Source organism: Pseudophryne corroboree, chromosome 9 (assembly GCF_028390025.1).
Source record: "Pseudophryne corroboree isolate aPseCor3 chromosome 9, aPseCor3.hap2, whole genome shotgun sequence".
In the NCBI taxonomy this organism is placed as follows: Eukaryota; Metazoa; Chordata; class Amphibia; order Anura; family Myobatrachidae; genus Pseudophryne; species Pseudophryne corroboree.
Genome location: NC_086452.1, coordinates 95373588 through 95395326, shown reverse-complemented (window position 1 = coordinate 95395326; position 21739 = coordinate 95373588). Strand labels below are relative to the sequence as shown.

Genomic DNA, 21739 nt, shown 5'->3' with positions numbered 1-21739 from the left:
AAAAGTATATACACACATACTGGTGTTATACTGCGACCAGCAATCGCCTCAGCCTGGATGTGCAGTGCTGGAGTCGCATGGTCGGATTCCCTGACTGAGAATATTGATACCCTGGATAGGGACAATATTTTGTTAACTATAGAACATTTAAAGGATGCATTACTATATATGCGTGATGCACAGAGGGATATTTGCACCCTGGCATCAAGAGTAAGTGCTATGTCCATCTCTGCCAGAAGAGCGTTATGGACGCGACAGTGGTCAGGGGATGCGGATTCCAAACGGCACATGGAAGTATTGCCGTATAAAGGGGAGGAGTTATTTGGGGCTGGTCTATCGGACCTGGTGGCCACGGCAACGGCTGGAAAATCCACCTTTTTACCCCAGGTCACTTCACATCAGCAGAAAAAGACACAGTCTTTTCAAACTCAGTCTTTTCGTTCCCATAAGTACAAGCGAGCAAAAGGCCACTCCTTTCTGCCCCGGGGCAGAGGAAGAGGAAAAAGACTGCACCATGCAGCCGCTTCCCAGGAGCAGAAGCCCTCCCCTGCTTCTGCCAAGTCTTCAGCATGACGCTGGGGCTTTACAAGCAGACTCAGATATGGTGGGGGCCCGTCTCAAGAATTTCAACGCGCAGTGGGCTCACTCGCAAGTGGATCCCTGGATTCTACAGGTAGTATCGCAGGGGTACAAACTGGAATTCGAGGCGTTTCCCCCTCGTCTGTTCCTGAAGTCTGCTTTACCAAAGTCTCCCTCCGACAGGGAGGCAGTTTTGGAAGCCATTCACAAGCTGTATTCCCAGCAGGTGATAATCAAGGTACCCCTCCTGCAACAAGGAAAGGGGTATTATTCCACGCTGTTTGTGGTACCGAAGCCGGACGGCTCGGTGAGACCAATTTTAAATCTGAAATCCTTGAACACTTACATAAAAAGGTTCAAATTCAAGATGGAGTCACTCAGAGCAGTGATAGCGAACCTGGAAGAAGGGGACTATATGGTGTCTCTGGACATCAAAGATGCTTATCTCCACGTCCCAATATACCCTTCTCACCAAGGGTACCTCAGGTTTGTAGTACAAAACTGTCATTATCAGTTTCAGACGCTGCCGTTTGGATTGTCCACGGCACCTCGGGTCTTTACCAAGGTAATGGCCGAAATGATGATTCTTCTACGAAGAAAAGGCATTTTAATTATCCCTTACTTGGACGATCTCCTGATAAGGGCAAGATCCAGGGAACAGTTAGAAGTCGGAGTAGCACTATCTCAGGTAGTGTTACGTCAGCACGGGTGGATTCTAAATATTCCAAAATCGCAGCTGATTCCAACGACACGTCTACTGTTCCTAGGAATGATTCTGTACACAGTCCAGAAGAAGGTGTTTCTCCCGGAGGAGAAGGCCAGGGAGTTATCCGAGCTAGTCAGGAACCTCCTAAAACCAGGCCAGGTCTCAGTGCATCAGTGCACGAGGGTCCTGGGAAAAATGGTGGCTTCTTACGAAGCGATTCCATTCGGAAGATTCCATGCAAGAACGTTTCAGTGGGATCTACTGGAAAAATGGTCCGGATCGCATCTGCAGATGCATCAGCGGATAACCCTGTTGCCAAGGACAAGGGTGTCTCTCCTGTGGTGGCTGCAGAGTGCTCATCTACTAGAGGGCCGCAGATTTGGCATTCAGGATTGGATCCTGGTAACCACGGATGCCAGCCTGAGAGGCTGGGGAGCAGTCACACAGGGAAGGAATTTCCAGGGCTTGTGGTCAAGCATGGAAACATCTCTTCATATAAACATTCTGGAACTAAGGGCCATTTACAATGCCCTAAGTCAAGCAAAACCTCTGCTTCAGGGTCAGGCGGTGTTGATCCAATCGGACAACATCACGTCAGTCGCCCACGTAAACAGACAGGGCGGCACGAGAAGCAGGAGGGCAATGGCAGAAGCTGCAAGGATTCTTCGCTGGGCGGAAAATCATGTGATAGCACTGTCAGCAGTGTTCATTCCGGGAGTGGACAACTGGGAAGCAGACTTCCTCAGCAGACACGACCTTCACCCGGGAGAGTGGGGACTTCACCCAGAAGTCTTCCACCTGATTGTAAACCGTTGGGAAAAACCAAAGGTGGACATGATGGCGTCACGTCTAAACAAAAAACTGGACAGATATTGCGCCAGGTCAAGGGACCCTCAGGCAATAGCAGTGGACGCTCTGGTAACGCCGTGGGTGTACCAGTCAGTGTATGTGTTCCCTCCTCTGCCTCTCATACCAAAAGTACTGAGAATCATAAGAAGGAGAGGAGTAAGAACTATACTCGTGGTTCCGGATTGGCCAAGAAGGACTTGGTACCCGGAACTTCAAGAGATGCTCACGGACGAACCGTGGCCTCTACCTCTAAGAAAGGACCTGCTACTGCAGGGGCCTTGTCTGTTCCAAGACTTACCGCGGCTGCGTTTGACGGCATGGCGGTTGAACGCCGGATCCTGAGGAAAAAAGGCATTCCAGAAGAAGTCATTCCTACTCTGGTCAAAGCCAGGAAGGACGTAACCGCAAAACATTATCACCGCATTTGGCATAAATATGTTGCGTGGTGTGAGGCCAAGAAGGCCCCTACAGAGGAATTTCAACTGGGTCGTTTCCTTCATTTCCTGCAAACAGGACTGTCTATGGGCCTAAAATTAGGGTCCATTAAGGTTCAAATTTCGGCCCTGTCGATTTTCTTCCAGAAAGAACTGGCTTCAGTACCTGAAGTTCAGACTTTTGTAAAAGGGGTGCTGCACATACAGCCTCCTTTTGTGCCTCCAGTGGCACCTTGGGATCTCAATGTGGTGTTGAGTTTTCTAAAGTCACATTGGTTTAAACCACTTTCCACTGTGGACTTAAAATATCTCACATGGAAGGTGTCGATGCTGTTAGCCTTGGCTTCAGCCAGGCGTGTGTCAGAATTGGCGGCTTTATCATATAAAAGCCCTTACTTAATTTTTCATTCTGACAGGGCGGAATTGAGGACTCGTCCTCAATTTCTACCTAAGGTGGTTTCTGCATTTCACATGAACCAACCTATTGTGGTACCTGCGGCTACCAGGGACTTAGAGGACTCTAAGTTGCTTGACGTTGTCAGGGCCTTGAAAATATATGTTTCCAGGACGGCTGGAGTCAGAAAATCTGACTCGCTGTTTATCCTGTATGCACCCAACAAGCTGGGTGCTCCTGCTTCTAAGCAGACGATTGCTCGTTGGATTTGTAGTACAATTCAGCTTGCACATTCTGTGGCAGGATTGCCACAGCCAAAATCAGTAAAAGCCCATTCCACAAGGAAAGTGGGCTCATCTTGGGCGGCTGCCCGAGGGGTCTCGGCTTTACAACTTTGCCGAGCAGCTACTTGGTCAGGGGCAAACACGTTTGCTAAATTCTACAAATTTGATACCCTGGCTGAGGAGGACCTGGAGTTCTCTCATTCGGTGCTGCAGAGTCATCCGCACTCTCCCGCCCGTTTGGGAGCTTTGGTATAATCCCCATGGTCCTTACGGAGTCCCAGCATCCACTAGGACGTCTGAGAAAATAAGATTTTACTTACCGATAAATCTATTTCTCGTAGTCCGTAGTGGATGCTGGGCGCCCATCCCTAGTGCGGATTGTCTGCAATACTTGTATATAGTTATTGTTACAAAAATTCGGGTTATTATTGTTGTGAGCCATCTTTTCAGAGGCTCCTTTGCGTTTATCATACTGTTAACTGGGTTCAGATCACAAGTTGTACGGTGTGATTGGTGTGGCTGGTATGAGTCTTACCCGGGATTCAATATCCTTCCTTATTATGTACGCTCGTCCGGGCACAGTATCCTAACTGAGGCTTGGAGGAGGGTCATAGGGGGAGGAGCCAGTGCACACCACCTGATCCTTAAGCTTTTATTTTGTGCCCTGTCTCCTGCGGAGCCGCTATTCCCCATGGTCCTTACGGAGTCCCAGCATCCACTACGGACTACGAGAAATAGATTTATCGGTAAGTAAAATCTTATTTTTTTCATCGTTGAAGTGATCGGAGTGTGACTGACAGGAAGTGGGTGTTTCTGGGCGGAAACTGGCCGTTTTCTGGGAGTGTGCGGAAAAACGCAGGCGTGTCAGGGAAAAACGCGGGAGTGTCTGGAGAAATGGGGCAGTGGCTGGCCGAACGCAGGGCGTTTTTGTGACGTCAAACCAGGAACGAAACGGCCTGAGCTGATCGCAATCTGTGAGTAGGTCTGGAGCTACTCAGAAACTGCTAAGAAATTTCTATTCGCAATTCTGCTAATCTTTCGTTCGCAATTCTGCTAAGCTAAGATACACTCCCAGAGGGCAGCGGCCTAGCGTGTGCAATGCTGCTAAAATCTGCTAGCGAGCGGACAACTCGGAATGACCCCCATTGTGTAGTATTGAAAAATCAATGTTTGTTTTTTTTTCTTTTTTTTTCTTTATGGGGTTTTTTTTTTTTGTAAAACATTTTTTTTTTCTTATGATCACCTATTTAGTATGTTTAGTTTTGTATATCACATTATTATGACAAAAGTTCAAACATCTTGTTTACCAGTGTTATTTGTATAGAGTACAGTGTTGGTATACTAATATCACATGGTACTTTGCTGAATGCTGTGTGTGATTTCCCAGGTGCGTCGGTGGAAGGATGATGGAAGTAAAAACTTCATGTGCACTGGTAGACCGGGCTGGCTAACAGTGTCACTTCGGGTTGGGAAATACAAGGACACACATAAGAACATAATGATCAATCTTATGGATATTTTAGAGGTTGACACCAAGAGGCAGGTATGTGTTCCAGACAGGCGTTTGCTGCCATTTTGTTGAAAATATTGTAAAAAAAAAAAAAAGGTTTTTAAAACGAATAATTGTATCTTCCCAAGATATTAATGCACAATGATATTTACTCCGAATCCTTCTTCACTCTCTCTCATTTGAATTTTTTTTTTATGCATCCTTTTTTTTTTATAGGTTGTCCGTCTTGAACCATTGGTGAATATGGGTCAGGTGACTGCCTTGCTTAATTCTATTGGCTGGACTCTCCCGGTGGTGCCTGAGCTTGATGATTTGACAGTAGGTAAGTAGAAAGTTCGTACTTTCTTGTTTCTGTCAGCTTCTATTTCAAGAAGCAGGTTGACCTATACCGGTATTGTCTTAGAAAGACATATAGTTGCCGAATTAAATTGTTTTTGCGCCCCCTGTCTTTAACAGTGGGCGTCTATCAATGTTGCTCCGATCAGATGCTCATTGCTAGTTAAGGCTCCGGGTATAACCGCGCAAAGCGGCTAAGCCTGTCTAAAAAGCCTGAATGGTGGGTTTCCAAAGTCCGAGTTTGGGCGCCCAAACTGCAGATTTTTTAACATATATTTCTCTGACGTCCTAAGTGGATGCTGGGGACTCTGTCAGGACCATGGGGAATAGCGGCTCCGCAGGAGACGGCACAAAAGTAAAAGCTTTAGGATCAGGTGGTGTGCACTGGCTCCTCCCCCTATGACCCTCCTCCAAGCCTCAGTTAGATTTTTGTGCCCGGCCGAGAAGGGTGCAATCTAGGTGGCTCTCCTAAAGAGCTGCTTAGAGTAAAAGTTTGTTAGGTTTTTTATTTTCAGTGAGTCCTGCTGGCAACAGGCTCACTGCTACGAGGGACTTAGGGGAGAGAAGTGAACTCACCTGCGTGCAGGATGGATTGGCTTCTTAGGCTACTGGACACCATTAGCTCCAGAGGGAGTCGGAACACAGGTCTCACCCTGGGGTTCGTCCCGGAGCCGCGCCGCCGACCCCCCTTGCAGATGCCGAAAAGTGAAGGTCCAGAAACGGCGGCAGAAGACTCTTCAGTCTTCATAAGGTAGCGCACAGCACTGCAGCTGTGCGCCATTGTTGTCAGCACACTTCATAGCAGCGGTCAGGGCGCTGGGGGGGGGCGCCCTGGGCAGCAATGATAGTACCTTATTCTGGCTAAAAATACATCACATATAGCCCCTAGGGGCTATATGGATGTATTTAACCCCTGCCAGGTCTCAGAAAAACGGGAGAAGAAGCCCGCCGAAAAGGGGGCGGGGCCTATTCTCCTCAGCACACAGCGCCATTTTCCCTCACAGAAATGCTGGTGGGAAGGCTCCCAGGCTCTCCCCTGCACTGCACTACAGAAACAGGGTTAAAACAGAGAGGGGGGGCACTTATTTGGCGATATGTATATATATATTAAAATGCTATAAGGGAAAAACACTTATATAAAGGTTGTCCCTGTATAATTATAGCGTTTTTGGTGTGTGCTGGCAAACTCTCCCTCTGTCTCCCCAAAGGATTAGTGGGGTCCTGTCCTCTATCAGAGCATTCCCTGTGTGTGTGCTGTGTGTCGGTACGTGTGTGTCGACATGTATGAGGACGATGTTGGTGAGGAGGCGGAGCAATTGCCTGAAATGGTGATGTCACTCTCTAGGGAGTCGACACCGGAATGGATGGCTTATTTAAGGAATTACGTGATAATGTCAACACGCTGCAAGGTCGGTTGACGACATGAGACGGCCGGCAAACAAATTAGTACCTGTCCAGACGTCTCAAACACCGTCAGGGGCTGTAAAACGCTCATTTACCTCAGTCGGTCGACACAGACACGGACACTGACTCCAGTGTCGACGGTGAAGAAACAAACGTATTTTCCTTTAGGGCCACACGTTACATGTTAAGGGCAATGAAGGAGGTGTTACATAATTCTGATACTACAAGTACCACAAGAAGGGTATTATGTGGGGTGTGAAAAAACTACTTGTAGTTTTTCCTGAATCAGATAAATTAAATGAAGTGTGTGATGATGCGTGGGTTTCCCTCGATAGAAAATTATTGGCGGTATACCCTTTCCCGCCAGAAGTTAGGGCGCGTTGGAAAACACCCTTTAGGGTGGATAAGGCGCTCACACGCTTATCAAAACAAGTGGCGGTACCGTCTCCAGATAGGGCCGCCCTCAAGGAGCCAGCTGAGAGGCTGGAAAATATCCTAAAAAGGTATATACACACATACTGGTGTTATACTGCGACCAGCGATCGCCTCAGCCTGGATGTGCAGCGCTGGGGTGGCTTGGTCGGATTCCCTGACTGAAAATATTGATACCCTTGACAGGGACAGTATTTTATTGACTATAGAGCATTTAAAGGATGCATTTCTATATATGCGAGATGCACAGAGGGATATTTGCACTCTGGCATCAAGAGTAAGTGCGATGTCCATATCTGCCAGAAGATGTTTATGGACACGACAGTGGTCAGGTGATGCAGATTCCAAACGGCACATGGAAGTATTGCCGTATAAAGGGGAGGAGTTATTTGGGGTCGGTCCATCGGACCTGGTGGCCTCGGCAACAGCTGGAAAATCCACCTTTTTTACCCCAAATCACATCTCAGCAGAAAAAGACACCGTCTTTTCAGCCTCAGTCCTTTCGTCCCCATAAGGGCAAGCGGGCAAAAGGCCAGTCATATCTGCCCAGGGATAGAGGAAAGGGAAGAAGACTGCAGCAGGCAGCCCATTCCCAGGAACAGAAGCCCTCCACAGCTTCTGCCAAGTCCTCAGCATGACGCTAGGGCCGTACAAGCGGACTCAAGTGCGGTGGGGGGTCGTCTCAAGAGTTTCAGCGCGTAGTGGGCTCACTCGCAAGTGGACCCCTGGATCCTACAAGTAGTATCCCAGGGGTACAGACTGGAAATTCGAGACGTCTCCCCCTCGCAGGCTCCTGATGTCTGCTTTACCAACGTCTTCCTCCGACAGGGAGGCAGTATTGGAAACAATTCACAAGCTGTATTCCCAGCAGGTGATAATCAAAGTACCCCTCCTACAACAAGGAAAGGGGTATTATTCCACACTATATTGTGGTACTGAAGCCAGACGGCTCGGTGAGACCTATTCTAAATGGGAAATCTTTGAACACTTACATACAAAGGTTCAAATCAAGATGGAGTCACTCAGAGCAGTGATAGCGAACCAGGAAGAAGGGGACTATATGGTGTCCCTGGACATCAAGGATGTTTACCTCCATGTCCCAAATTGCCCTTCTCACCAAGGGTACCTCAGGTTCGTGGTACGGAACTGTCACTATCAGTTTCAGACGCTGCCGTTTGGATTGTCCACGGCACCTCGGGTCTTTACCAAAGTAATGGCCGAAATGATGATTCTTCTTCAAAGAAAAGGCGTCTTAATTATCCCTTACTTGGACGATCTCCTGATAAGGGCAAGGTCCAGAGAACAGTTGGAAGTCGGAGTAGCACTATCTCAAGTAGTTCTACGACAGCACGGGTGGATTCTAAATATCCAAAATCGCAGCCGTTTCCGACGACACGTCTGCTGTTCCTAGGGATGGTTCTGGACACAGTCCAGAAAAAGGTGTTTCTCCCGGAGGAGAAAGCCAGGGAGTTATCCGAGCTAGTCAGGAACCTCCTAAAACCAGGAAAAGTGTCAGTGCATCATTGCACAAGAGTCCTGGGAAAAATGGTGGCTTATTACGAAGCGATTCCATTCGGCAGATTCCACGCAAGAACTTTTCAGTGGGATCTGCTGGACAAATGGTCCGGATCGCATTTTCAGATGCATCAGCGGATAACCCTATCTCCAAGGACAAGGGTGTCTCTCCTGTGGTGGTTACAGAGTGCTCATCTTCTAGAGGGCCGCAGATTCGGCATTCAGGATTGGATGCTGGTGACCACGGAGGCCAGCCTGAGAGGCTGGGGAGCAGTCACACAGGGAAAAAATTTCCAGGGAGTGTGATCAAGTCTGGAGATTTTTCTCCACATAAATATACTGGAGCTAAGGGCAATTTACAATGCTCTAAGCTTAGCAAGACCTCTGCTTCAAGGTCAGCCGGTATTGATCCAGTGGGACAACATCACGGCAGTCGCCCACGTAAACAGACAGGGCGGCACAAGAAGCAGGAGGGCAATGGCAGAAACTGCAAGGATTTTTCGCTGGGCGGAAAATCATGTGATAGCACTGTCAGCAGTGTTCATTCCGGGAGTGGACAACTGGGAAGCAGACTTCCTCAGCAGGCACAACCTCCACCCGGGAGAGTGGGGACTTCATCGGGAAGTCTTCCACATGATTGTGAACCGTTGGAAAAGACCAAAGGTGGACATGATGGCGTCCCGCCTGAACAAAAAACTGGACAAGTATTGCGCCAGGTCAAAAGACCCTCAGGCAATAGCTGTGGACGTTCTGGTAACACCGTGGGTGTACCAGTCGATGTATGTCTTCCCTCCTCTGCTTCTCATACCCAAGGTATTGAGAATTATAAGACGTAGAGGAGTAAGAACTATACTCGTGGCTCCGGATTGGCCAAGAAGGACTTGGTACCCGGAACTTAAAGAGATGCTCACAGAGGACTCATGGCCTCTGCCGCTAAGAAGGGACTTGCTTCAGCAAGTACCATGTCTGTTCCAAGACTTACCGCGGCTGCGTTTGACGGCATGGCGGTTGAACGCCGGATCCTAAGGGAAAAAAGGCATTCCGGAAGAGGTCATTCCTACCCTGGTCAAAGCCAGGAAGGAGGTGACCGCACAACATTATCACCACATGTGGCGAAAATATGTTGCGTGGTGTGAGGCCAGGAAGGCCCCATGAAGAAATTTCAACTCGGTCGTTTCCTGCATTTCCTGCAAACAGGTGTGTCTATGGGCCTCAAATTGGGGTCCATTAAGGTTAAAATTTCGGCCCTGTCGATTTTCTTCCAGAAAGAATTGGCTTCAGTTCCTGAAGTCCAGAAGTTTGTCAAGGGAGTACTGCATATACAACCCCCTTTTGTGCCTCCAGTGGCACTGTGGGATCTCAACGTAGTTCTGGGATTCCTAAAATCACATTGGTTTAAACCGCTCAAATCTGTGGATTTGAAATATCTCACAGGGAAAGTGCCCATGCTGTTGGCCCTGGCCTCGGCCAGGCGAGTGTCAGAATTGGCGGCGTTTGTCTCAAAAAGCCCATATCTGATTGTCCATTCGGACAGGGCAGAGCTGCGGACTCATCCCCAGTTTCTCCCTAAGGTGGTGTCAGTGTTTCACCCGAACCAGCTTATTGTGGTACCTGCGGCTACTAGGGACTTGGAGGACTCCAAGTTGCTAGATGTTGTCAGGGCCCTGAAAATATAGTTTCCAGGACGGCTGGAGTCAGGAAGACTGACTTGCTGTTATCCTGTATGCACCCAACAAACTGGGTGCTCTTGCTTCTAAGCAGTCGATTGCTAGTTGGATGTGTAGTACAATTCAGCTTGCACATTCTGTGGCAGGCCTGCCACAGCCAAAATATGTAAATGCCCATTCCACAAGAAAGGTGGGCTCATCTTGGGCGGCTGCCCGAGGGGTCTCGGCTTTACAACTTTGCCGAGCTCATACTTGGTCAGGGGCACACCCTGACTGAGGAGGACCTGGAGTTCTCTCATTCGGTGCTGCAGAGTCATCCGCACTCTCCCGCCCGTTTGGGAGCTTTGGTATAATCCCTATGGTCCTGACGGAGTCCCCAGCATCCACTTAGGACGTCAGAGAAAATAAGAATTTACTTACCGATAATTCTATTTCTCGTAGTCCGTAGTGGATGCTGGGCGCCCATCCCAAGTGCGGATTGTCTGCAATACTTGTACATAGTTATTGTTACAAAAATCGGGTTATTATTGTTGTGAGCCATCTTGTCAGAGGCTCCGCTGTTATCATGCTGTTACCTGGGTTCAGATCACAGGTTGTACAGTGTGATTGGTGTGGCTGGTATGAGTCTTACCCGGGATTCAAGATCCTTCCTTATTGTGTACGCTCGTCCGGGCACAGTATCCTAACTGAGGCTTGGAGGAGGGTCATAGGGGGAGGAGCCAGTGCACACCACCTGATCCTAAAGCTTTTACTTTTGTGCCCTGTCTCCTGCAGAGCCGCTATTCCCCATGGTCCTGACGGAGTCCCCAGCATCCACTACGGACTACGAGAAATAGAATTATCGGTAAGTAAATTCTTATTTTTTTTCTCACACCTCCGGGGGAAGAGGTGCAAGAAAAAAATGTGAGTGCTGCGGCAAATAAGTGTCTATCAGAGAAACCATTGAATAGCTTTGATAGGCGCCCATTCCTTCAGATGGCCAGCAGGTGGCGTGCGCCACAATTTAATCATCCCATAGAGATTGTTGCTATGAGTGGCTGAAAAGAAAAATATACATGGTTAGAAATATATATAGATAATAGTGCTTAAGTATGTTCTGTGAGGTATATTTGCGAAAGGTGCTACAACAGGAATATGCAATTTGATACATTTGGGGGACCACATTAGGCGTCCCACTAACATTCAAAAGGGCCACATTAGTAAGTTAAATTAATACATTTAATAAATACAAGGGACATCTATCTGTAATAACTTATCAACAGGCCATTAGAATATGCATTACAAACTATAACAATTAAATATGACAACAAATCGGGAAGTAGCTGCGGGCTGCGAGTGAAGGCTCGTATGGGCGAATACAGCCCCAGGTTCCCCTGTTGCCCATCACTGTTCTCCGGAGAGTAGAAATCACCTAAACAAATCATAATACATTTTAAAACAATGGGGGTAATTCCAAGTTGATCGCAGCAGGAAATTTTTTAGCAGTTGGGCAAAACCATGTGCACTGCAGGGGGGGGGGGGGGGGGCAGATATAACATTTGCAGAGAGAGTTAGATTTGGGTGGGTTATTTTATTTCTGTGCAGGGTAAATACTGGCTGCTTTATTTTTACACTGCAATTTAGATTGCAGATTGAACACACCCCACCCAAATCTAACTCTCCCTGCACATGTTATATTTGCCTCCCCTGCAGTGCACATGGTTTTGCCCAACTGCTAAAAAATTTCCTGCTGCGATCAACTTGGAATTACCCCCAATGTGCCCACTTTTTCAGACTATTAAGCAGCTACTAGCCGTTGCATATATTGGAGCAATTTACACCAAACTTGGTACACATTTGACGTACAATCTGGAATAAAATACTGTGGGGTAGGGGTGGGGAGGGGGTGACATGTAAAAATCCATAGTTTTCATGGTCGCGTAGATTAATAGTGACACTCCTGATAGCATTTCAGTCCACATTCAGCCCCCATCAGCATGGGGGGTGAGAAGGGGTGAAAAATAAAATGTCCAAAATGACCGACATTAGTCAAATCCATAGTTTTCAGGGTCACTACCACAAAATCTCCTGAATCATAAGGACATTTGGACAGTAGCTTGCCTTTGTGACCACAGGCACCCACTAAGAAGGGATTTTTCAAAATTCCACCCACATAGGGGTTAAAAGGGGTGAGATGATTATTGGAAATTCCCCCCTCACACAGGAGCGTAATGGTGCAGGCGATACCAAGTCACGGAGGGGGGGAGGACACAATGCTCTGTTCCTGGAATACTTGATGGTCAGCAGTTGCATCAGGCAGTTGCTTATCTGCTGTGTAAAGGGTACCGACAGCTCACCCTTAAAGGCCCATACACACTGGGCGATTTTGAGCTGAAAGCGGGTCACTTTTGGTGTGTTGAGCTGCTTTCAGCTCAAAGCCGCCCAGTGTGTATGGACAAGCGGTGAGCGTTGATGCGTGCTCCCACTTCATCGCTGGCGGCCGCCGTTCATCTACTGGTATTACGGTGAGCGGCTTTCCACAGCGTCCTGCTATGGAAAGCTGTTCACCCCCGCTGACATCGCTGGGCAGGGGGGGAAAGCGCTCAGTGTGTATGCACTGAGCGCTTTTCAGCTCAGCGATCATCGCTATGCATACACGCTGAGCAAAAACGCCAAGTGTGTATGCACCTTAAGTGTTGTGCAAAAATCTTTACCTTTTTACTTCAAAAGAGGAGCCCTATGGAGAGCGAGAAGCTAAGCAAGGAGACCTAGGGCCCTTTGAAATAGAGTCAGCCTGCAATCCTAGCATGTTTAACATACAGTGGGCGGAGCTTGGCCTGTCATCCCAGCATTTACAGCATTGTGCAGGGCAGCATCAGAGGCGGGACGGGGCAGAGAAGGTGGATTATTCTCAGCGCCACCGTTTTGACGGCATCAATCCGGGGAAGCCCAGAGGTGCGGCCTGACAAAGATTGGCATTATTCTTTAAGATCCGTAGCGAAGCACGGGTATTCAGCTAGTTATTTGGATAAAGTAGGATCTGTCTGATATTAAAATAACCTTTTACTAATCTAATTTATACACCCTGTTGGTATCCGCTTGATGTGTGCTGGAAGTGAATGTATTTAATTACAGGTAGTGTCCTTTTCTGCAGGTGGTCTGATTATGGGAACAGGAATTGAATCTTCATCCCATCATTTTGGACTCTTCCAGCACATCTGCTTGGCCTATGAGCTTGTCCTTGCAGATGGAAGCCTTGTGCGGTGTACACCAGTAAGGCAGAATGTTTCCGTCCTATTCATATAATAGGGCACTTCTTTATTGCAAGCTGATTTGAAATGTGCGCGCTCTGTTGGAACAGTTCTGTAATCCTCTTTTCAGACAGAAAACTCCGACCTCTTCTACGCCGTCCCCTGGTCCTGTGGAACTCTGGGGTTCTTGGTTGCTGCGGAAATAAAGATAGTCCCAGCTAAGAAGTATGTGAAGCTGCAGTATACTCCCGTGAGAGGGTTGGAGAAGATCTGCGAGAAGTTTGCCATGGAGTCCAAGAAAAAAGAGAATTATTTTGTAGAAGGTTTGGCTTACTCATCTGATGAGGCAGTGATAATGACCGGAGTCCTAACTGATGAGCCTCAGCCCGACCAGGTAAGTAGCACTATACACAGTGAAAGGGAATGAGGGGAAGGGAAATAAAAAGTGTTAATGTTTGTTATAGTTGGTAGATAATATGGGCAAATAAAATGTGCATTTTTAGTTATTACTATATCAATATTATGTAAGTGCTGTCATTATAGAAGAGTAGGTGAGGGTGGGTGCAGTTGGTAAGTAGGTGATCTGGAGACAAGTTATGTACCGATGCAAAAAGGATGGCAAAACGCGGATGTTAAGTTTACTGCAGCTTTTTGTAACATATTTTACAAACAGCATATTCTCTTATACATAGTAACGCTAACAGGAGTCCTCAGTTTCAGAGGTTTTTGTACCCCATTCCAGGGTAAAGGTAGGACAAATCCTGTAGCAGCTTTCCCGAAACGCGTTAGGACTTTGGGCACCATGAGTGCATAGATTCCAGGTATTCTGTGACTGTGTTCTACGGGAGTGTGCCGGTGACCGATGTGTGTCCTCAGAGCTGCATTGTTATTCCTGTGGTGTAGGGAGGTCTAATCTATGGCTGCCTATAAGGAGCAATGATGGAGATGAGGGCATAGGTTCCAGGTATACAGTGACGATGTACTACGGGAGTTTGCTGGTGACCACCGATGTGTCTCCTCAGAGCTGCATTGTTATTTCTGTGGTGTAGGGAGGTCTAACCTATGGTTGCCTATAAGGAGCAATCATTGATTGTGCACAGAGCTGTGTGGTACGTCCAATTTACCAAGGTAGCCCGTTAGGGGAAAAATAGAATTCACACATTTAAAGACCTACTATGTAAGTATTTTTTCTAAAACTTCTAAAAAGGGAAAGTAGAGTTTTTCCCCATAGCAACCAATCAGATATTAGCTATTATTTTCTAGAATGTACTATATACAGGACAACTAGACTAACTGGTTGCTACAGGCAACTCCTCCACTTTGTGTTTTTAGACGTTTTACTAAATCTACACCCAAGTTTCTGCCTCCGCTTTCTACCCAAATACCCCATGTCAGTGCAGAAAGCGCATATGAAATATTATTAAAGGGTATTCGGCCAATTAAAGGTGCTTATAGAACTGCTTTACAATGACTATTTATGAGCTCCAATGAGTATGAAACGTATACTGTACCATTATATACTAGTGGCATGTATTCACTATGTGCCTGAGTCAAACGCAGTTTGGCCGCAAGTGCAGACTCATTAGGGATCTTGTCCAATATTCGGAGTAGCCACTATCAAACTACCTGTGAAATTATCCCTCATCCCGATCAGTAGGCATTTGCTGCAGCCCTTTGCCTGGTGCAAGAGATTCATCTGATATCAGATGACGCTCTCCGTATGCTCAGCACTGATGTAACCTGCGATACTGGGGTATATTCAATTCAAGTTGGATCCTTTCTGACAAGCATTGTCGGAAAGGATCCGACAAAGCACTATTCAATGAACGGCCAAATCTGACAGGGTTTGGCCGTTTCCGACGATGCCAACGGGACTTTTTTTTTAATCGGATTGACAGAGTCTGAAAGGACAAAGACACATGCCCTCCCGGTAGCAGGTCATCGCAGCGGGACAAGCAGGGAACCCCGCGGCTGCAGCAGTGCCCAGTCAAATCGCTGTGGTGACAGGTGGACAGCACGTGAGGGAGCCGCGCTGTGAAAGACTGCAGCACTGACAGGCTCCATCAGCACCCCGGAGACTGACCTAAAAATACCTGTCTGGCCTGACCCCGAAGGTTCTGTGAGTAGTACAGAGCGGGGGAAGTCCCGGGACCGCGCTGGTCATCCCCGAGAGTGATGGAGGTGGACAGTCCTCCCTGGAAGGCGGACCCGGCCAGGACTGCATGTGTTGAGAGACTGCCTCCCTTGGTGCCTGGCTGGGAACGGAGGCGGAGACCGGGAAGCACAGAGACACAAGAGCCGGCCTCCTCCTTCAGCACATGACAGAAGGAAGATGGGCATGGAGGAGCGGCTCAGGCGGAGCTAATATCCTAGATGCCTGGAGGCAGTGCCAGAATCACTACCTCAATCCGCCCCTCATGGTGACGCCGCCAGGTTCCTCTCTGAAGCCTTCCCACTTCATCGTGAGTGGTAGCTGGGGAGCTCCAGGATGCAGCCACTACTTGAGGCCGCAGCTCTTGAGCCAGGCGCAGGCCCCGATCTCCCTGGTCAGCCGCACCACCTGCGCAGGTATCAGAGCACTCGGGGATCAGCCCCGCTGTGTCCCTCACACCTGGAGACTTTTTTTTTTAAACTCAACAGGTCTGACGATGGCAACCCGACTCTTTTTTTTTTTAAAGTCTGATTGACATTGTCAGAAACGGGGCTAGAACCTGTTGGGTTTGGCCGCGCTTCCGACACTACAAGTGAATCGGCGGCTGAAGCCGCTGATCCGTGTGCATTCCGACAGCTTTCCGACAAGTCAGGAATTCCCGACTTATCGGAAAACACGGCCCCCTTTTGAATAGGTCGGAACCCCTTCCAACCTAAACCTGTCAGAAGCTGCCGTCTTTCCGACAATTATTGAATACACCCCACTGACTGCATGCCAATGACACGCCCCCTCAGTGTACTTAGCCTACATGCAAATGCCCCTTTGCCAGGCAGGTACACCCATTCTATGAGAAGTAATATGTGACTGAGATGCGTAAAACTGAGTGGTTAGTAGATGTTTGCTCTTTTGTAGTTTTTAGAAATGTTAATTTTTGGGGGGTTTTTCACCCAAAACTCATCTATTAAAAACTTTTTAATTTCATTTGAAAGATAAATAATATTGGAAGTTATTGGAAGCCTTGGTTTTTCCAACATGTGAAGTCTTATTTGAAGAATAACCGAAGTGGAACAGAGTACATCCCCCTACGGCATTACTATCACAGACACACACGGAGTATCTTCTGGGAGTTGCAGGTAGGTGTCTGACTCCATGGGGGAGATTCAAATGTCTGAAAAGTCGGTTGGGTGTCTGTTTGTTTTTTCCTGTCTATTAGATCGGAAAAAACAGACACCCAACTGACTTTTCAAACATTTGAATCTCCCCCCATGAGTGCACAAGTGCTATAGAAAGAGTGATAGGATTGTGCCAGTGCTGCTAGTAGGACTATTTATAATATGATACTGAGAAACAGCGACTATTACAGAACTGTTACAAGCTTTATCGACTGTAAATAGAGGATTTATTTACAATGTGCCACAAAAAAAAAAAAAAAAAGATGAACAAACATTTTTGATTCTCCCTTTGTTTTAGGATATAATTCCCTTTGGCAATCACCCAGTGTTCCGTTACCTGTTTGGTTGGATGGTTCCTCCAAAAATCTCCTTATTAAAACTCACCCAGGGTGAGACCATTCGAAGGCTATATGAGCAGCACCATGTGGTGCAGGATATGCTCGTTCCCATGAAATGCTTACAAAAATCCATCACTGCTTTCCACAAGGAGATTAACGTGAGTTCTAAACAATTGTTTCTGCAATTTTTGTAGAATACGGTTAGCTTCAAAAAAATAATATTTTTGCTATTGATAAATCATTTCTTCTGTGTCCTTTGTTTGCTTGTGTGTTTTGCTTCTTTTTAACATCGCACTTGTAGACTTATGGGGAGCCGTCTGCTACCACAGGAAGAGTTGGGTATGCGTGACCGGCGGGGGGAGGGGCGAGTGCAACGAAGCCCCTTGCGGGCTCGCTGCGCTCACCACCGGTTCTATTCGCACTCTATGGTTGTCGTGGACCGGCTATTCGCACTCTATGGTTGTCGTGGTCATGCTGACCGGCGGGATTTTTAGCAGGCGGGATGTAGTGGTTGGTATTGGTCACATAACTACATCCCCACAGGAAGGAACATTTAATATTTTGTACATTACATCATTTCCCAGAGTCTGAATCTTTTCCAGAGAGGGTGTATGAATCCTTTATTCTCTATTAAGCCTCATTAGGGCCACAATCAGTAGCATGTTAGCTGTGGGAGAAGACTCTCTGCTAAATCACTCACTTAGCTATAGTTGATAAAAGGATTGTCCTGGGTTGCTATCCAGGACTATAGACTGATGTACAATAGGCAGTACAAAGAAGTCCTGATTGTTCTATGGGTAGTTTAGTCTGACACTTCTCACAGATATTATCTGCCTCATGCAAGGAATAAGGCTCAAGATAATCCTGCAGCTCACTAATAGGCTCACGTAGGCTTTCAAGTGAAAGGACAAAATGCTTCCCTGAGAAGGTGCACTTATGAGGGAGAGACCATGCTCGTTGGCACCGGTCTGGTCGATATGCAGGCTGATACGGTAGGCAGAAGCTAGCTGTAAACTTTTTGCTTTGCTCCTATCCCTGCGCTAACCCCCTTTTTGTGTTTTAAACTGTAGTGTCTCTTATGGGTAATAAACTGAGGTTTGTGGGGCGGTTTTTGTTTTGTTTTTTTAAGAACTTGAGTCCAAGGTTGCGTACATGTCTCTCCCTGTTCTGTAACTGTTTATCACAGTTTGAGGCATACTGTATGTTCTTTACTTTTTCGCAGGTTTATCCACTTTGGCTTTGCCCTTTCATATTACCAAGTCAGCCGGGCATGGTACACCCCAAGGGTAATGAGGCAGAGCTCTATGTAGATATTGGAGCATATGGGGAACCCAAAACGAAACACTTTGATGCCAAAGCTTCTATGCGCCAGTTAGAAAAGTTTGTCAGAGATGTGCATGGGTAAGTTAAATATATAAATTCTAGTTGTAGTTAGCAGGTGCATTTTAATCTGACCTATGTAGCCTTATTTTCCAGCTACCTCTGTTATTTGCATGGATTTAAAATTGGTCAGTGTTACAAATAAAAACTTTTTATTTTAAGCAAATGTGCAACACTACACACACCACACTGAACTGCCAAATGTCATAGGATAGCAGTATGTCAAGGTAATGTACTGTGACATCTTAGAAATGGTCAGACCTGCATTAGTTGTAATCTGACATCTCGTAAATCAGTTTGTACACTGGCTAGGCTGCTTATGGCAAAGTGATGTGAAATATCAGGGCATAATAGTGAGTGCCTGATGAATAGGACATTCCATTTCAGAGGTTGTGCAGACATTCAACATTCTTCAATCTATGGTCTCGCGTGTTCCGGGATTACTTTATGGAAGACCGGGATCAGTACTAAATGCCGCCGGCCGGAATCCCGGCGGTCGATATACCGACGCCGGAATCCCGACCACACAATCCCGACAGGGGTGGCGAGCGGAACGCAGCCCCTTGCGGGCTCGCTTTGCTCGCCACGCTGCGGGCACGGTGCCTCGCTACGCTCGGCACACTATTATATTCTCCCTCTATGGGTGTCATGGACACCCACGGAGGGAGAATATGTCGGGATTGTGGCGGTCGGGATTCCAGCGTATGTATTTCGACCGCCGGGATTCCGGCCGGCGGCATCTTGACCGCATCCCGGAAGACCATACCACCCATCATGGACAGTGCAGAGGCTTAATGATCATGACCAGTGGCATCTGGCCAGAATTGTCTGTGGTAACAAACAAGCGGTACTGGCTCAGATCACATCCACATTCAATGCAGAAGGTTCCAAACACATCCAGCAGTTCAGTGCAGCATTTTTAGCTTCCATGGAATATGGTAGCAGAAAGACCACCAGAGTGCCCCTGTTGACACTACGACACTGGACACAGCGCCTCACCTGGGCTTGTGATGTCGCTAATTGGACCCTGGAGGACTAGTAACATGTGGCGTGGTCTGATGAGTCACAGTTCCAGTTGCTTTGGGTGTGTTGCAGACCCCATAAGACCATGGACTTCAGTTGTCAACAAGGCACCAAGCAGACTGGTGGTGTGGGGTGTGTTCATGTGGCATGGGTTGGGTCTGCTGGGTGACCATTTGCATCATGGACTTCATGTACCCCCAGAACGATGGAATATTGCAGCAGGATAATGCACCATTCATCGCTCAGGTTGTCCAGAATTGGTTCAAGGAGCATTCTAAAGAGTTCTGCTGAACTGAGTGGCAATCAGGGCCGGATTAAGCATTCAGGGGGCCCAGGGCACTTAAGGTAGGGGAGGCCCACCACTTCTTGTCAGCAACTACCCCCTAGATGTGCCTACTGTGTCGCCCCTCCCCTCCCTTCCAACACAATGAGACTGATCACTTAACGCACCTTTATAACAGGTTCTCCCTGGCGCTACAGCTGCACCATTTCCTGCTCCTCACAGATTTGCTGGGGCTGGCCGCTAGTGAGTCTCCACGCTAGGGTGGAACAGAATGCAGGTGGGCAGCCAACACGGGGGGGGGGGGACGACTTTGTGGCATGCTGTCGGGAAGGGAGGGTTTTATGCTATAGGGTGTGTAGTGGTTGAGGGAGATTTCGGGCAGGCTGTTGGGGAGGGAGGGTTTCAGGCTGTGGGGTCGTGGGGTGAAGGAGGCTTTGGGGCAGGCTGTTGGGCAGCACGGAGGGCTTCCAGGGGGGAGGAGAGTAGTGACTCGCATGCAGGCGTGCAGCATCTCCCTCCCTCCTCTCGGGCAGCACGCCGTGCAGAATGATACTGTAATCTCCAGCCTCCGCTGCTGCCAGTGCAGGCTGGAGAAGGTAGACTGCTCCATCAGAGCTGACGCAAAGTAGCTCTGGCCAGGGGGCCCCTTGAGCCATGGGGGCTCAAGGATACTTACCCCCTGGACCCCCCTTAATCCGGCTCTGGTGGCAACCACATTCACCCAACATTAACCCAGTTGAGCAGTTATGGGAAGTGGTGGAGAGTTCCATTCACACCCAAGATCCTGCACCTACAAATATCAGGGAGCTGTGGGAAGCTAGCCAGACGGCATGGGTCAACATCTCTCCAGAGGTCTTCCGTCAACTTGTGGAAATCTATGCCTTGTCGGATTGCTGCACTTTGCTGGGCTAGAGGGGGTCCTATACGATACTAGGCACCTATCCCATTACTTTTGGCACTGCAGTGAATGTCACCCTTACTCATTGATCTGTCTGTGTGTGCCCTGTCTGTCGGGAAGCTGATTGTTTGTTTATTGCTGTAGTGTGGTTGCAGTAGCAGATGTTGCAACATTAATTTACATAGATAAACAAACCAGATACATATATAAGCTGTAATACATACTGTAGTAGTTAATTTGCCTCCAAAATAGAATTCTTTCTTTCTCTGTTCAGCTTCCAGATGCTGTACGCAGACTGCTACATGACGCGTGAGGAATTCTGGGAGATGTTTGATGCCTCTTTGTATCAGAAGCTGCGAGAGAAACTGAACTGCAAAAACGCTTTTCCAGAGGTGTATAGTAAAATATGCAAAGCTGCACGTCATTGATAGCAACAGACGTAAGCTACAGAAATGGACTGTATACAGGACCTTTACTACTACAAGCCTTTTTCTAGCTGTCTGTGTGACCACTGATGCATATACTCTATAGAAGTTGCACCTAATACAACCATGTGCAATTATACCTGGACAGTGCAACCAGTTGTCCAATGCCGATGATCTATAGGACCCATGTACAGTAATTAAGACACAGTAATTTTGATAAGATTCAGAAATGAAAACAGAATTTCTTCAAGTCTGAATGTTTGTTTTTTATTCTTGGAAATGTGAAGCCAAATAATGGTAATGTTTGTATACTGAGAAGTGCCAACAAGCGTAATGGTTTAATTCAATTCCTTGTTTGTTTGTGTATATTTTATTATGTCGTAATAAATATTGGGTGGTGTGTAGCCACCTGGGACTATGAAATGGTTATGAGCAATGCTTGTACATATACAATATACTGACTGTATCTGGCTGTAGAAATCATTACACTGTCTGTTATATTAAGTAACTGCCAGAATTATAGACTCTGGTATCTCTTATTGTGGGAGAAACACATAATTGGATCAACCTCTCGTATCTATATCTATGGACCTAATTCAGAACTGATCGCACATAGAGTGAAAACCGCCCCATGCAAGAGTGTGAATGCATGTGTACAGTCTGTGAAAAGTCCGCCAGACAGCGGACAGCTGCAAATCTGTTCACAACTCACTCACCATTGAATGATT

The 21739-nt window shown here is 47.4% G+C and overlaps 1 protein-coding gene across 1 annotated transcript in view; it reads left to right on the top strand.

The window, feature by feature from the left end:
• Positions 1 to 21434, top strand: part of DHCR24 (24-dehydrocholesterol reductase) — a 75713-nt gene extending 54279 nt beyond the window's left edge. Inside the window, exons 3-10 of the mRNA XM_063939660.1 lie at positions 4634 to 4789; positions 4973 to 5078; positions 13244 to 13362; positions 13471 to 13734; positions 16482 to 16625; positions 16963 to 17160; positions 18225 to 18403; positions 20861 to 21434. Coding sequence (XP_063795730.1) covers positions 4634 to 4789; positions 4973 to 5078; positions 13244 to 13362; positions 13471 to 13734; positions 16482 to 16625; positions 16963 to 17160; positions 18225 to 18403; positions 20861 to 21014 — 1320 coding nt within the window. The 3' untranslated portion in view covers positions 21015 to 21434. The remainder of the gene's footprint in view (positions 1 to 4633; positions 4790 to 4972; positions 5079 to 13243; positions 13363 to 13470; positions 13735 to 16481; positions 16626 to 16962; positions 17161 to 18224; positions 18404 to 20860) is intronic.
• The last annotated feature ends 305 nt before the right edge of the window (positions 21435 to 21739 follow it).